This window comes from Peromyscus leucopus, chromosome 20 (assembly GCF_004664715.2).
Source record: "Peromyscus leucopus breed LL Stock chromosome 20, UCI_PerLeu_2.1, whole genome shotgun sequence".
Classification (NCBI taxonomy): domain Eukaryota; kingdom Metazoa; phylum Chordata; class Mammalia; order Rodentia; family Cricetidae; genus Peromyscus; species Peromyscus leucopus.
The window spans coordinates 57,327,900-57,345,583 of record NC_051080.1 but is presented as its reverse complement, the minus strand read 5'-3'; the positions used below and the strand labels follow the sequence as shown (position 1 = coordinate 57,345,583).

Sequence of the window (17,684 nt, the reverse complement as noted above, 5' to 3'; positions counted from 1 at the left end):
GAAAGCTCTAAGCCCTTGGGGCCTGTTTTGGTATTAGAGATCCATGGCAATTTTCTTAGAGGGGGTTGAGAACAGCAAGAAACTGATCAGATTGGCTTGCTCTGTATCATAATGTAAAGATGGAGAGAACATTGAGGGGAGTTCATTAGCATGGCGTTGGAGAGCCAAAAAAACCAGAACTTGAGAACGGTCTGTGTGACTCCAGTAAAGGTGGTAGTATATACAAAGACCTTTTAAAGAAAGCTCTATGGGAGGACTAGCTATCCTATTAGATGTGGGGCTCTTGAGAGACAGAAGCTTAAAGACCAGAGGGGCCCAACTCCTGAAGGTTTTGTTTGGGATGATTCACATGCTTGATAAGAATGGGGTTTCTTTCCTTCTTTCACTGTCTCCTGTGAGAGTCTCTTCTTTAACAAGAACATTAGGCACATCCCATTGGAATGTCAGTGAAGAATCCCACCTTAAAATTTAGGCACAATCAGATGTAGAAGTTGGTTATTTGCAAGCGAGAGGAAAGTGTATGGAGTTTGGAGTCATGGGTAGATGGATAAGAGAGAATAGCAAGGAAAGGTAATAGATTGAGGGTGTAATTATGGCAGATAGCACCGGTCACCTCCTTGTCATGGCGGGAACTAGATCTGGATTTTTCCCTGTGAAGATGCTCTCTACTGGTTGGCAGAAGTGGAGTTAGTCTTGCTGTTACTTAGAGTGGTTTGGTTTGAATACATTGTGCTGAATGATCTCATTTAATTGTACTTTCACTCCGGTGAATGGTATATGTTTGAACATTCATAAATCTAAATGCAAACTCAATCGTCGTGCCGTCATTTTTATTCCAGAGCACACTAGTCAGGAATTTCGTGTGTGCATACATGGTGTGTGTATGCACACATGTGTGTGTCTACACCTCAGAAATTTGTTTCCCCTTTTAATTAAACAAAGCTCATGTTTGTTGGCTTTCAGGGTGGGCTGCAAGGCCCATCTGTTTAACTAGGCATTTGCCTGATTCTGCAGAGGGAGGATTGGCAAGTGTAAGTGTGAATTTGAATACCAGATACAGGATATTTAAAGCTAAATTTATCTTTAATAAATTCACCCAGAGGTGCTTAGCAATAGGTAGTTTTGAAAATGATCATAATGTGTGCAGAAGGAACACTTTGTTTTTAAAAGCTGAATGCTGTGTGACTGGGGGAAGAAATAGACTGGAAGTCTGTCTCTGATACTGCTTTCTTCCTTAGGTCTTGCCGGGAAAGAGGGTGGAGTACTTCAATAATTGCCTTTTATGTGCTAGAAGGAAAATGATCTTCCATTTTCTAAGATGCTGTATGGTCCTGAGAGAAAATAATAGGATATTTCTTGATAGTATGAGTGAAAGCAGTCAGCATGTAGGACCAAGGGATGTCAATCTTGGAGGTTTCTTTTTAGAAATTTCCAATTTATGATGTGTTAGGGTAAACAGTTGGATTACATTTCTGAAATACATGTTCCATCAGGTAAAATCATTGTGATTACAGGCACTGCAACGGTGAGTAAGTTATGTGCTAAAAGGTTGGAAATGTAGAACAAGTATGCCTGTGCTTAACTGCTAATCCCTGCTTGTATCTCTACTGAATAAACTACAAGGAAGAGGGGACAGATGCTGAAATAACACAGCAGAAAGGGGATATTATGTCATTCTGGGAGAATAATAGCATTAATAGAGCTCAAGGAACTATTTTATCGATGGTTTAACCACAATAGACTATTCCAGAATTCAAAGCAGGATGGGAGACGATAAAGAAGTTATTTTAGTGGAAAGTTGCTTCTTTTGTTTTGCTATTTTATTTCTTCTAATTCTTCCTTATTTTCTGAGGCATCCTATCCTACACAGGCCCAGGTTGTGGTTTTTAATGTCCTCCCTCCATTGTCCAGATTCATTGCTCTGAATGTGTGAGCATGGTTTGAAGTGCCTTACACATGCTTGAGAGCAGAAGATAATAAATGTAAATAATTCTTTAATATTTTCCCTAATTCAGTTTGTGCCATGCAAATGTCAGGACTAGAGAAGCAAATCAATAAACATTTGAAGGAAAACAATATACATAAGTTAGTTTATATATTAAAAACAACTGTCAAACAATTATGACCTCATGTATTTGTTGGTTGTTTTGAAATATTCCTACTAGAGTTAAAAAATGCTATGAGGGCCTTTGAGCTTAAACATATTGTGTCAATCAAGAGCATATGTGATATATCTGAAGCATGAGGTAAAAATTTTCTTCATAAATTATTGCATCAATAAATAAGTAATTTGCTTGAAAAATTATAAAAATATTTGTGCTTTTATTAGGTTCTCTACAGACCTTTTGAGGCTGATGTAAATGAGTTGACACTGCAACATTTAAATCTCTGCTATCCTAACTTGAAACACAGAAAGTAAGGTGAAGACTCTTTTTTCTTTTCTTTTTTTTTCTTTCTTTTTTTTTTATTTCTCAGGCAAACTTCAGCAAAATTGAGTCCGTGAAACTTCATTCATTAAAATTTTAAGTGACCGTGGATTTGTTGGCTTCAGTACATGGAGTGTAACTTTATCTTTTCAATTAAAGGACATAATTCACCCCTGGACCTTTGGCTTTATTTTTCATATAATATATAATTTGGGTACACTTAATGGTCAGATTTTGTATTATTACAGGTGGAAAAACACCAGCCATCTCAAGGGTTTTGTGCCTGCAAAAGCGTGTAATTTAATTTTTTTGAACCAATTTAATCAATGATGGTTTCATGTGTGTAAATTTACACTCTTGACAACTGCCTTAGATTTGAGGGTGACTGGGAGGAAGATCACTTCCCCTTTTAAAATGTCATTTAAATCTTGGGGAGCAGTAGGAGATTAGGGCACTAATCCTTGTGATAAATTGTACTGTTTAACTTTGCTGAGATGGTGTTGTCTCAGATTTTATCAGCTGGATACCAGACTCAGCAGTTTTACTTCTGTTAACCCTTTAAACACAAGCCGTGTGACCACTTGGATATGTATTTCAAAATTTATTTGACCTAACAGTTTCAGTTAGTCATGGCCAAAGAATGTTTCACTCCGATCCTTATTATTTTTTCTGAATAAAACTAGTTCTCGCTGTGTCGTGAATATTTCCATAAAAGCCAGCAAGCTAATTTATGACTTAACAAAGAAAATAAAAGGCCTATATTTAATATAGAAATACCTTTTATAGGGGAAATTGGTGGTGGACAGTATTAAATGACTCCAGTGTGGAAATATGCAGGTGGTCATTAGGAGTTGACTGTAAGATTTACTGAAGATTTTCATATTAAATTCCCCTACATGCAGGGCCATATATAAATCCAATTCTGTTAAAAAAATTAAACTGATGGCAACATGAATAATTTTATGCATATGACACCATTGTCTTCTCCCTCCTTTAGGGAATATATTGTTGCCTCATTGTGAAACTGTATTTTGACTACTCTTCACCCGACTAGTTTCTCTATTGCGAAAGAATTATTGCTTTTCTATTCATCAGTGTATGGGACATGCTTGTGAAGCAGGTCTGGACCAAAAAACTGCAGATCTGTCTGACTATATAAGTGAAAACAAGGATCATTTGGAAAAAGGAGGGAGGTTCTACAATCATTTATTTCAGTTTTAGGGTTATATATGCATTTACATACATGTACACACACATGCACGCATGCACACACACATATAATTGCCTTTTTCACTTCTTATAATAGCATGTCTGAAAAAACACTTATCTTTTCTGCAAGAAGATATACGAGTCAGTAAAAATATTTGGGGGAAATCGCTTCACCTTCAGTTCACAGATTCGTGATCGTACCTCTCAAAAATTCTAATTTTAATCATTTTGTGCTTCAGAGAGGGATGTTTCTCCTTTTAGCACAAAATTGCTTTAAGCTGACTTTCACTAGAGGAAAAACATACCACTTAAAGTCACCCAACTGAAGAAAATGAAGTCCAAACGCCCAAGAAATGTTTACTTAGTTTTTAACACCTCCTATACTTTGAATCCTGTCTTGGTAATGTTTTATGCATTGTTGATCTTTAGAAGTTAAAGGGAAAGATAGCCTGCTCGTTCCCTGAACTTTATGCTGAGGCAATTTCTCTTAACAAGATGTGTGATAAGAAAAAGAATGTCATGCCTAATTCAGAGTTCCTTATCTGCTTCGAAAGCCCCAAAGACCAGCATGTATTAACCTGGCAGTGACTGAATAATGTCCCCATTTTATCTGTTTTGTGGTACCCCTTAAAGCACTCATTGAGTTTCTGGCTTCTCAGCTCAGAAAACCATAGCAACCTCAGTCCGCACTTCTCCAACTCAGGATAGAGTTCAAGTTGTTCTCCTGAAGCCCTCCTACCATCCCAAAGCCTGGGAAATCCTGACCACAGCAGAGGTGTCCTAGGACTTCCAGCCACAGATTAGAGGGCGGGGGAGGGGGGGCGCACACGCACACACAGATCCTTGCGTCCTTTAATTGAGAGCTAGAGGGAAAGGTAAAAAAAAATACACACACACACACACACACACACACACACACACACACACTTTGAGAGTTCTTGGCATTCTCCAGGACAGCATCACCAGTGTCTGGGCAGCGTCGCCTTGGCTGCCACGCACTGTCCCCCGCGCCCCCAAGGTAGGTCCGGGCCTCCAGGCTCCCCCTGGCCAGGGCAACCCGGCTTCCCTCCTCCGGCAGCCCGGCCGGTGGGGGAGGGGAGGGGCGGGACGAGCCGCGCGCGGTCCCCAGTTGTCGCGGGCTGGCGCGGCCGGCCGGTCCCGCGGGCGGCGGCGGCGGCGGCGGCGGCGGCGGCGGCGGCGGTGCTCGGGGCCGGGCGGGGCGGCGGCGGCGGCGGCGCGGGGACGCGCCTGTCTCTTTAAGGGAGCTCGGTCTGGGGTGGCGCTTTCCTCCGCGAAGGCTCCTTTGATATTAATAGTGTTGGTGTCTTGAAACTGACGTAATGCGCGGAGAGTGAGGTCCTGACAAGCGATAACATTTCTGATAAAGACCCGATCTCATTGCAATCTCCAGCGTCCTCTTTCTCGCTGCTGCTCGGTGGTGGCTCCGGACCTCGCGTCCTCCTGATCGCTCTCTCGCCTTTGCCTAATTTTTTTTTTTTTTAAACAACAGCAACAACAACAACAACAACAAAAACCCCAACAACACCCCCTCCCTTCTCCCACCCGGCACCGGGCACATCCTAGCTCTATTTCCTTTCTCTTTCTCTCGCGCTCTCTTTTTTTTTCCTGGGGGGGGGGAGGGAAGGGAAAGGGGGGGAGGCAGGAAAGACCTTTTTCTCCCCCCCCCCAATAATCCAAGATCAACTCTGCAAACAACAGAAGACGGTTCATGGCTCTGGCGGCCGCGCCACCATCTTTCGGGCTGCGGAGGGTGTTCCTGAGGATTAATCAACAGGTAAGGGGGAGCCGGGCGGGCCGGGGGGCGCGGGCTCAGCCGGCCGGGGCGCCGTTCCGCCAGCGCTGCGCCCGCGCGAGTGTGCGCAAAATGTGGGCGATCGCGAGCGGGGAGCCCTGGGAATTAAAAGTGACTTTCTTTGAAAAAAAAAAAAAAAAAAAAAAAAAGCTCAGCCGAGGGAGAGAGTGTGCTGCAAGCCAAGCGCAGGCTTCTCGGGTTTCACACGCATTTTCTTTCTTCCTTCCCCCCCCCCTCCTCCTTTGCGCGTGTGATTTCTTTCTTTCTTTTCTGTTCCCCTTAACCTCCCCCCACCCCCCAATTCCTCTGCTCCCTTTGCTGGGTCTAAGGCATCTGAGCCTTGGAAACCAGAGAGACTTCAAACTGCAGTAGCCCCCAGAGTCAGGAGGGTCAAGTTCAGCCGCCGGGGAGGAGGAAAAACAAATCCCGATTTGCCAAAAAAAGAAGTTTCAGGCCGGTGCCCCCTCCCCCCCTCCCAGCCCCACTCCCCCTCGCTGTCTCTTGCTGGCTGATTTTAATTCTCTCCTACCGGGAGCAGCAGAGGGATCTGGAGGTGGCTGGACCCGAGGGGCCGCCGCCGCCGCTGCTGCAAGTTTTCTGGGGGCTCCTGACAAACGGGGAGCAGACTAGGCACCGGCATGCAGAGTAGTAAGTTGGGTGAACTTGGGAGGGTCGGGAGGGTTTCCGAGAGGGGTCTTGGAGTGGCCCTCCAAAGTGGTAAAACAGCATAGTCTGGCTTTTGGTTTTGAAGAGTTTAGTTTGCAAAGCCAGGCTTCAAACTTTTTTCCCTTAAAGGCCCAGCTGGGCTAGAGGGAGAGAGTGTGGCATCCCCTGGTCTACCCGTCTCTGGGCAGCTCAGGGCAGCCTGGGCCCAGGGGTCTGTGCCCTGTCGGTACCATGAGGCAGGGCCTTGCAGCCGGGGAGCTTCCGTAGGGGCTGAGCAAGGGGCAGACTTCCTCTGCGGTGCGGTTGATGCGCCATGTGTCGAGCGGGTCAGGGGACACTGGCTGGTGATTAAACGCCTGTCAGCGGTGGGACATGCAGGCAGACAGGCTCTTTGCTTTCTGTCTAGTTCCTGTTTGGGCTGTAGAGTCTGAAACGCATCTTTGAAAGGCCAAGGCAAACACCTCTATCCCTCCAAATAACTCCAGGATTATAGGACCCCATGAATAATTTGAGGGTTGAAGCAGGGGTGGAAGCCGTTTGAAGTGCAAAGCTGTTTTTGTGGCTGGGAAGGCTTTTTCTGTGAGTACCTGTCTGAGATGGTGGTGTTTCCCCTTTCACCAGGGAAGTCACTAACTGTTTTACAGCTCTGGGACTCTAAAGCCATTGATGTGAGAGGGCCAGAGAGAACTAACTGGGGCTTCACAGAGACTCTTGCTTGGGCTTACTACATTTTAGGACCTGGCTGACTTCCCCATATCTTTTTAGGCCTCAGATTTGATCCTTTGAAAGTTTTTGAGTAAGAGCCATGGATTTAATGATGAATCCTAATTAAGATAGAATATCCATCCTTATCCGGTTTTGGGAAATCACCGCTAGCGTTTTAAGCAAGGTAAGTGGAGAGAGAGGGGCCGAGCGGAGAAGTAAAATCAGGCACAAGTTAGGCCGATTCATTGAACTTTTGTAAGCTATCCAGGTGAACAGGAAAGGCACTGGAAGAGATAATCAGTACAAAGGGCCTGAGACAAGATTACGAAGAGGTCATCATTCTAGGCCTTACTGGCTAAATTTGATTGCTGAAGGGTGGGGTGGGGTGTGTGTGTGTGGGGGGGGGAGAACAAGACTTAAGTCTTTAGAGTGTTGTGAACTCCCGAGTGCAAACCCACCAGTCTCTCTAGAGATCCTTCCCTGCAGGTTTTAGAAAGGGTTGATCATTTAGAAAAGGCTGCCAGAGAGAAACATGTTAGGGACAGTCAGGAAGGTACTGCGGCTAGCAGGTCCTTGACTGGCCAAAATGAGAAGAAATAAGTCTCTATCATCTCACTGCTGGGCCGTTTCTTACATGCTGTTCCCTCGCCTCTGAGGCCCTCTCAGTTAGTGCAGCACTGGGGGTAGAAAAGCAAAGGCTCTAAAATAATCACCATGCGGCTTTTCCTCACTTTTCCTTTCCCCAAGTATGACAGGGTAGTGAATAAATACAGGGTTTGTATGGGAAGATGAAGCGTTTCCTGTAAGTTTCGATGCTGACAGGACAGTCTGGAAAGGATACCAACATTCTGAGGATTTTTTTTTTCTTTTTACCTTTGAGTGAAAGTTTATTAATGGCATGCTCAAACTTTACAACTTCAACTTATATGTTCATTGAGTTTATCCTTTGGTAGATTTCATAACTTTCCTTTTAAAGCTGCATGCTTTTTTTTAAAAAAAAATTAATTTAATTTTTTATTGAAAACATCTCCAGTCAGTTAAATAGACAGGGCCGTGAATATGCTAGTTTGAGGATTATTTCTGGATATGAGTACTGTGGAAACAGAGCTGCAAAGGAGGAAATAGAGTTATGATGACTCCGTGCTGCTGTGATTTCTCTAAATGTAAGGCGTTGGGAAGAGCGTCATCTGTACTCTATGGGCAAAATATTATTTACGTTTCGTGAGCTGATGTTGGTGGCCTCCCAATGTGCCTTTTGCATGTTAGGCTATGTGTGCGTGCGTGGAATACTCTTACATACCTAGTAACTAAGTCTGACACTCTCCGAGTAACGTGGTAGGGAGTACCTAGCAAAAAAGTTTGTCACTCGGGAGTTTCATATTCTGTCAGTGATTATGCTGCTTGGGTAGCCCTGGTCCTTTGTTAGAGCCAGCATTAAAGGTGTGGAGGAGAGTGCCAGAGTGCCTGTGAATCCCGAGTTGAATTCAGAGCTCCGCACGTTGACTACTAATATTGTGAAGAGTTTTATAGAAATTTCTAACTACTTTCATACAAATCGGTTTGGCACCCAAATTAGTGTGCATTTAATCACGAGTGGCCTACCTAGTGCCTTACTTTGTCCTTGGCCTTCTTTTCCTTTTCCTTTTAAGTCACACAACACTCCTGAGTTTATTCTAGTTTTCACTGTAAGTCTCTGTAAGACGCATAAGCAAATCTTCATTCATAAGAAAACCTTCCAAACACGGAAGTGACTGCATTGGTGAGAAAAGCTGCTTTTAAGATTCTAGTGTTTCAGTGGCGTTTTTACTAATGTTGCTGTTATTATTATTATTAAACGTGTATGTGTCTAAGTACAAGTAGAAGCCATGATTTGCTTCTAAAGATACATGCATTTTCTATTAAAGAAATAAGACAAGGGTGTTAAGTTTTAGTAAACTCTTTTATCCTTTATTGAAGTATATAAACATTACAGAAAATTTTTAAAGAATTTGAAACAGATTTTTTTAAGTTAGAGCCTTATTTGAGTTTGAAATTGATGTCAACATTGATAACTAGCTTCCTGATATTTTCTATAATTATATATATATATATTACAATTATTATTACTTTAATATGTCACTTGAGAGCAAACAATAATATCAAAACACTGTGCTATTGTACATGGCACAAAATAGACTTTCACAGAGTTGTGGACAGGTGTCTATAATTGATTTCAAGGGAAATTGTTATTTTTGAAATAAGCGATGAACTTAAAATAAAATGACTGGCTCCCATTAAAACGTACCCTCGTGAAGATATTCTCTGGTGTGTAAAATGAAGCCATTCATTCAACACACTGTCAACTTTCCACTTGGTATTTGCCTCTGCTTAATTTAGTTTCCCTGGGAGAGCTAGTGTGGTAGCCTGCATCTGTTTTTGGCAGGCATAGAAAACTATAAACTCAGACAGTTCTGTCTCAAATATTGTAGCTCAAGAGTTACAATCAATTTGATAAAGAACAGGCGAGTTGTATGAGCTTGCTTTCTGTTGTTCATCCTGGGTCCAGCTTTCAGGTAACAGGTTTCTCTTCCTTCCTTTTCTAATTATGATTACTAATGGTATTGATAACTAATTATTCTTGTTAAACTTCCTTACTTATTATTTATTGAGATATGGAGGAGTTAGCGATAGCATATGCAGACTTGGCTAGACTTTGCTTATCTATGGAATAGCTACATTTTATTTGGATGTATGGAAAGAAGTGAATTTCATTGTCATAACAGAATTTATGGGATTTAGTGGACCCCTTGTAGCTATAATATCAAGACGCTTATCTTACTTTACAAAACAGTAATTCAACACAATTTTCTAAGTGTCCTTGTTATGCTCATGTATAGAAAAAACTTAACGTGCTTCATAATTATTTGCATTTTAAAAACTGAGCAGCTGTTTTTATTATTATCAAAATCACTGGCCTCCTGAAATCTTTGATCAGTCTACTGAAGTAAGTCCCCGAAAATGCCAAGATTTGTTTTTAGACTACTGTTCAGTAGCAGAACAGAACAGCCTGTTTTCTCCTTAAATATAAGTTGGTTGAAAGCTATTTGTATCAAATATTCTATTATAGATGACCTCAATAAGTGAGGCCTCAAATGATACAATTATGGCCACTTTGGGGGTCTTTCTATCACTTAATAGCTCTTATTTCCCTGGGAAGTGAATTTCCAAACCTTTGCTTTGTCTCTGTAGGGGATAATGATGCGGAAATTGATTTAGTTTAGAAAGAGATCTTTGGGCTTAAGGAAAGGCTTTTACTGAGTTTTCAAGACACTGAAAATTGTTTGAATTGTTAAGAACTAGTTAAGAGAAGAAGCCTGCTAGTGATAGTAGCTATTGGAACGATCACAGCATTGCCATGCTGAGTTCTTTTTATTTTCCCACCTCTTTTCACTCCCCCCCCCCAGCAGTTTCAAGTACCAAAAACAAAGATGAAATTATCAGTGTACTTCAGATTTGAAGCATCATTGAAATAATTTTTTGATTCGAAGGTATAATTGGAATACGAACGTTAAGGCTGGCCGTTCAGAATGTTGCATTCAAAAGAAAAAAAAATACTTTTAATTTTTAAAATGTTGCTAGCTCCTTAAAAACCTGCAGTAAATACTTTACAAGTGGCTAGACACCTTCCCTGGTGTTCAGTTTATACAAGTAGGAAACTTTCTCTCCTGCTCTTTCTCTCTCTCTTGTTTTCTTTAAACCAACTGACGTCATGCCAAACTTTGCTTTAAAAGAACAGACAGAAGTAATTGGTAGCTTTTAACTTTTAATAATGTTCTGCATTGGTTTTGGTGGCCAAAATGCTTTTTTTTTTTTTTAGAAAAAGAAAAAAAAAAAAAGTTCAAGTAAGAGCGGGCGTGTAGCCTGAGGAAGAAAAGCTCCGTTGATACAGTTATTTTTATTCTTGTTTTTCAATTTGTTATTAAAACCCTTTCCTGCTGAGCCCACTGTGTTTCTTCAGTTGTTCGCTGTGATAGCTGGTGCATTTGAGGTTACTGTAATTTAAACAGGTTGGGGGCTTGGAGAGAAATTGGATTTTTGTGTTACCTTATTTCTTTACTATTTGAAAGGAAAAAAAAAACAGGTTTTTGTTTCAATTGAGATTAATTAATGAAGGTTATCAATAGTGACAGGTCAATGAATATGTTTATATAGAGAATGCCACACCTGTTACCAAGAGCCTAAAATATGGAAGTTTAATTGTGACATTAATCATTTTTATGTGCGGAGGAAGGAAAATATATGAAATGTTACTAAAATGTAGTTTTATATTGAAAGCATTAGTTTCAAGGGTCAATATGTTCCTACTGAAAGTGTTTCATTTTTCATCCTGAGAATTTTAAGTGGCATCTTTAAACCTTATTTATCACATAGTATTTTAATAATATTTCTCTCTCATGCAGAATTTGCACAGGGAAATATAACTTTGTCTGCTTAAGAGACACCTTGATCACATTGATTGACAGGGGCCAACTTCAGAAGCTGGCAAACAGAAAAATCTTTTCTGGGGAGAAAAAAAATTGTGTCAGTATTTCCTTCCTTGGGAAAAGCTACTCCACCCAGAAGTGGGGCCCTCCTTCCCATTTGTGGGGCAGAACTGAGTAGCGACGTGTGTGTGACACAAACAGTTGCTGAGGTTGAAGTCTTTGCTGTAATACCAAATTTCATCTGTGAGTTCGTTCTTTTCACCCCTTCCAGACTCAGAAAGTCCCTAAAGAATAATATACCCTGAAAATGAGGTGTCTTGGAGAGGAAGAGTAGTCACTAGTAATTTTATAATTATCCAAAGTATTCTGTATAGTTCAGACTCTCGGAGTGTTCTCTTCTTAGAAATTTGACAGTTTTGATTTGCTTTATTTGTTCTCGGCTTTTTACTGTGAGAGCTACAGACTTTCATTCGTATCCGAGAGATTCCTCCTTCGATAACTGCTCCTTCGCTTAAGTATTTTCCAGGGAAAACTAGAAGAATTAACTGTATCTTGCTCTACTAGCATCGTGCAAGTTTATTAGATTCAGTTGTGATTTAATTAATAAGTTTTAGAAAGTTTGCAAGCATAAATTTCAAACCATAGGCATGTCTGACATGAAGTTTTTTTTTATTATTTAATAAATGTTGGTCTGATACTTCAAAATTGGGGATTGTATAGTTTAGCAAGACGGGAAAAGGCAGAGGGAGGTATTTGGAGTTTGCAATCCTTTAATATCAGCAGCCTGTTTACTGTGGATTGGTGGGGAGGGGTAAGGGGAGGCATTGTGGAAGATGATACAAAAAAAAAAAAAAAAAAAGAATCCATCAACTGCGCATATGATCCCCTCCCCTTAAGGTTTACTTAAACAATATGTTTCGGTTTTGCCTCAAACCATTCTGCACCACCCCAACTCAAAGCATCCACCACTATCTTGGTTCCTGAGCGATTAAGGATGGTGTTTTCTGTTATATAATGAGCTGCAGTATTATTTGAACAAAGGTAACATATTTTGATTTGTGTAATTCTTTGGTAGTTATTAGGAGGCTACCTACAGTGTAAGAGGAGTTCTATAGTATAAAGTCTGTGGATACTTGGTGCATCCACGGTGACTGTACTGTGTTTGAATTATTGCAGCAATGTGTGCATGCTCTTGGAGTTGTATTTTATGTATGTAATACTTAGATCCACCTTGATGGTGGAATTTAATGTGCTAAATCATGACCTGCTGTGCTTTAAACAGGAATCTTTTAAAGAGATACATGACTTGTTTTTTTTTTTTTTTTTTTTTAAAGCTAGAAGTTTGAAGTGATTGTGGCCGTTAGACATAATGAATCAGTCGCTTCCATAGCACTTAGATGTATTCAGAATTTACTAGGAAATTTCAAAAGAAGGGAAAAAAACCCACCCTATAAATCAAAATGCCCCCTCATTGTGTATTTAAGTACTGTTCTGAGAACATTTTTGAAACAGTCTCATTTTTGTGGGGAGTGACAGTGCTTTTCTGAAGATATGATTTTAAAGGCACTTTACAGTTTACAATTCTATCAGCTTAAAACGTTATGCAGAAATATTATGGAACATGTAAAGACTCCGTACTCTTATCCTATGCGTTTTTCCCTAGGGTGATGGATTCTGTGCGTCACCCAAATGTGATGCTATTTGCCTGGCTTGTAATACTGGTTTGAGGGTTGCTGGATGTCCTAGTTCATCAAGCAACATAATACAACAACGTTGGTAACTAGGTAATTGACACAGTCAAAATAGGCTCTGGAAAATGTTCCAAATACTTTAAAGTCAGTTCAGAACTTAGCATATATTCCATTTATTCAACACTTAAATAAACAGATGATTCATTGTCTGCCCTTTAAGCCTCCTATAGTTGATATCACTAGCAGGAAATATGTTAATGCTCACAGTTCTTGTTTTTATTTCTTTTGCTTTAGTTTGAAAGGAGCATAGCTCTCATATTTGTCTTAATGATTGCTTTATTATTAATTACTTGTAATTGTGATAATGAGTAGTATAATATAATCAACATTTATGTTCCCTAATGTAAATGTCCCAAGTTTTAAGAATGTTGATATTATTACTATTTTTAAAAAGTTTGAGTATTATAACAAGGACTGAGTTCAATATAGGACAATATATAACTTATTTAAACATACAAATGTCTTAAATGTAGAAAACAAGGGATGAAAATATTTTCTTCAGAGCTGGGTTTAGTTATGGAATTTGGACAGACTATGAAGTTTACAAATCAGTGAATGTTCATAATAGAGCTCGTTCCTTGTTTTTAGATTCTATAGTAGGACTTTCTGAGCATTCATGTGAATTGCAATATCATTTCCTCCATATAGGAATTAGAGACACATCTATACTCAGTGTAAATAAATGTAAATACATATGGCAAAGTTGGTCTGGGGAATCAAATTTCTCTATTATGTGATATGCTTATGTGCAGAAGGGACACATATTACTATCTTAAGATTAGTACAGCTCATGCATCTCTGACTTCATGATACTAAGTACACACATGTATGTCCACATGTTTGTATTTTCTTGTCACAGAGGACACTACCGGGGATTCTATCAAACTGCATCTTTTCAAAAATGACATTAATCTTTCTCATGTCCCTTTAAGTTATTTAATGCATCCCAGAACCTACTTGAGAGTTAAATTAGCTACAATTTTGGTTCTCAGTGAACATGAGGTTGACTGAAGAAAATGAAAAACAAATTCTACTTTTTTGTGATGTCATGATCCACACATTATCTTAGCTTCGGAAGATTAGTCTATTTGTATCTCAATACTAAGTAGCTCTGAACATGTAAGTGCTCCTATAAAGTGTTGTTATTAGTGTTTGCTTTCCTTGTTATGTTTTTAATGATTGCCGAAAGAGAATCTGGGTCACTTTACTTATAAATGATGTTACGCAGTTGACAGAAATTAAGGGTAGGTGGTCATAAATATATTAAGTTTAATCAATGTCCATCCTACTAAATTTTCACAATGCATATTCTCATTTTTGAACGATTAGTAATTCTTTCAGTAGTTAATTTTTTATGTAATTTTAAAGCTTTTATACCTCACTTGTCTTCTTTATTTTGACAATGAATTTTTATGCTATACAGTTTTAAAATTTTAAATGAACAATCAGAAATGATTATGTTCACTGTTGGATACACAAAGTCTGTAAGGATTATTGCAAACTTTGCTCCCTAGGTCTGCAGAAGTAGAAAAGTTCTAGAAAATTACCCAGGTAAAGCCGCCTGGTAAGCATAAAGTATTCTGTACTTTTAAAGTAAATTGTTAAGAAAAGTTTTTCGTTTTTATCAAAGTTGCATTCTTTGAGTGTAAGATGTGGGGAAATTACAGTAAGAAACTTTTTGTCATCAAAACCCCAGTTACAATAAACTGTTTATTCTGCTTTTTATACTATCGTTCTTTATTCTGTTTTAAAATGTTATGGTTTGGGGGGTTAATTTACTCTATTGAAAGAATGCCCTAATTAACACATATTGTTTTTTTTAAAAAAACATTTTGATACACTATGAAGGAGAAAGATATCACTCAAAAATTATAGCTCAGAAGTAAAAAGTCATTTGTGTGTGTTTTATAAATAAACCTATGTACATGATCTTACATGCTGCCTTTGCTGAAGTCTTAACTCTTTAGTGTTGTGCTTGTTTACAATTATATATATACATTTGCACTCTTTATCCCAAGAATATTATTCATTGTCTTGTATTTGACATTTAATTAAATATATCTATGCTCTTACTGCTCCTTGAAAGTTTTGATATATCACTGATAATAACATTTCAAAATGGGACTGACCCAGACTATGATTAGAAGCAGAGAATTAAAGGTAGATATTAGCCTAAGCAGGTTTTCCTTATTTTTCTGTTACAGATTTTGGTTACTTTTGAAGAAAAAAAAAATCTCTGAACAATAAGGGGAATGGGCTGTGTAGAGTCAGACATTATTGCAGCATGTGGCTTTATTCATTTATATGGTTTTTGACACAGAAAGCTTTGACCTCTTAGCCTGTGGTCCTTGGGAATTTTAGATAAACCCCACTGGGGTCACACTTAAAGTTCTGGCTTCGCGTGACAGAGAGTACTCTCCATGTAGCTTCTGCTGCGCTACTGCGCTGTTTTCCTTCAGAACTGGAAGGCCCTTTAAGTTAATTTGGCATTTGGAAGCACAACCAGAATCCTTCCTCTCTGAAAATCCTCTGGATGGGTTTCAGAAGGGCAACCAGAGATCATGGACCACAGGATGTCGCTGACTTTAGGATGCTAAAGAAAACTGTGCTGAGACCAAACATGCTGTCTCTGGATTATTCTGCCATGCTTTACCAGCAGGTTTTTCTTTTGCTTGAGATAGTTTTTTTTTTTTTTTTTCCTTCAGTTTTGAAAGGATTAAGAATTTCCCCTTTTTTGTGGACAGATGTGCTGGCTGGAGGATTTTTTAATCTCCATTTCTTTATGATATTTATATTTGAAGGGCAGTTATATTGGAAATAGTTGAAGTTAACATACAGCAAAACAATAATTTGATTTTATTGTTTGCTCTTGAGCAGGCCATTGACACTTAATTTCTGTGAGGAAATACCCCGAATGAAATTAAATAAAGTTGTGGTATAATTTGGAAATAATTATGAGTACCACTTTTTTCTGGCAAAAAGATTAAGGCAGTTTTAGTTAGTGTTTCTCCCCAACCCAGCATTCCAAGTTTTTAAGTATGAATTGGACCACTCGGTCACAGATGATGCTTGAAATGTGTGGTATCTTGATGTAGCGGAGCAGAGAGGGGACTTTAAAAATGCTCACCGGTGTGTTTTAGATTCCCAAGAGATGAGTGCCAGCTATCATGTTATCAGCGCTTGGGGGTCGTATGAGAATTTTGCTTGTTTATTGTTGCACTAGTCAGTGACATCAATCAGAAGCTGCTAGCATATTTGTCTATAGACCTGGTACTGTTCAATGAGGGACTGCATTTTCATCAAGGTTTGGGGTGTAACCTAAACTAGAATAAGATCTGTCTTCTAAGGTGGGTCCTTAGTTGGGGATTTGCCACTGACTTTCAGCCTCTCTGGTGTGACAGTTACAATGGGTAGAAATATCTAGAGTGATTAGTAACGTTAGTTCTGTCTTTCATGTCTAGGAAAATATAGCACTTCATGTTTGCTTTTTGTGTGTTTTGTCTCCAAGCAGAGGAAACTGACAGTTTTATGTTTTAAGTGCAGAAAGTTGTTCTTGGCTAAGCAACCCTAGAGTTAATCACAGGGATGTTAACTTGAATTTTTGTCTTTATAAAGTTTCTGATTTTTCAAACGAAATGTGCTGTTGTTATTACCAAATTGACATCCTACCTTCTGGGTTGATTTTTAGATAAATGTTTGCTTAAATGTTCTTTCTTGAAGTCCATTGCTTTCAAAATAACAAAGTTTTTTTTTCTTTAAAGCTTTTTAGAAGAGGAAATATTTAATCTTTTTAGCATTTTTTTTAGATTGTTGGTTCTTTGTTCTTTACTGTAAAACGCAAACCAATTTTATATACATTTGGTGCTCTTTTTTCCCCCTGTCCTGTTATCTTTAAAAAAAAAAAAAACTCTGATACAGGAGAAATCTAGGAATCGGCAAGCTCACTTCTGAAACCACACCCTGGCAGATATTTTCGTCATTTGTAAGGAGTCACTACAGGGAGAAATCCTTTCCTGTGTCATATCACACTTTTCTTTTTACTTCAGAAGGCAGTGATTTGGAAAAGTCATGTACTTAATTATTGAAGTTAATTGAAAACTATGAATGGTGTAAAGGAACATGATATTTGCTCGAGTATTACTTACATTTTTATACTTGTGTGTTAAAGTTTTGATTGGGGCAAAAACAAACTTGAACCAACTTTGATTTCTATTTAAGAACAATTTATGGAATTCTCCAGGATAAAAAAGAAAATATGAAACACCATCAGTGACTCGGGTTAGAATTACTTCTGTATGGGGCAGAGACTTCCCTGGGACATATTTAATGGGAGGATGTTTAAGTATAAAGAAAAGTCTCTCTGTTTACACCTGCATTTTTTTTCTGACTACTGTCCTGAAGATGATGGGCATTCTTAATTATGGTTATGTACATAAATGAAGCTGAGACCATAGAGGAATGACAGCTCTATTTATATGTAGGGGGGGAGGTTTTTTGTTTTGTTTTGTTTTTTTTGTTTTTTGTTTTTTGTTTTTTTTAACATGTGTCATAGATGTACTACTTCCTAAAGAGAGTGACACCAACGTGTAAACTCACTATCCTGAAAGCTGTTTCCTGGAAGGAGGAATCAGCCCTAGAGACCACACAGTCT

At 39.0% G+C, this 17,684-nt stretch overlaps 1 protein-coding gene across 4 annotated transcripts in view; it reads left to right on the top strand.

Moving 5' to 3' along the window:
* Positions 1-4,895: 4,895 nt before the first annotated feature.
* Trps1 (transcriptional repressor GATA binding 1) overlaps positions 4,896-17,684 on the top strand; it is a 239,709-nt gene continuing 226,920 nt past the window's right edge. Inside the window, exons 1-2 of one of the 4 annotated variants that reach the window (XM_037197788.1) lie at positions 5,581-6,096; positions 6,880-7,003. Coding sequence is in view for 1 of the 4 variants with exons in the window: in XM_028867927.2 (XP_028723760.1) it covers positions 6,087-6,096 (10 nt within the window). In the remaining 3 variants the exon portion in view is untranslated. Of the gene's footprint in view, positions 5,431-5,580; positions 6,097-6,335; positions 7,004-17,684 lie in introns of those variants that run through there. The other 3 variants (XM_028867929.2, XM_028867927.2, XM_028867930.2) reach the window with 3 other exon arrangements.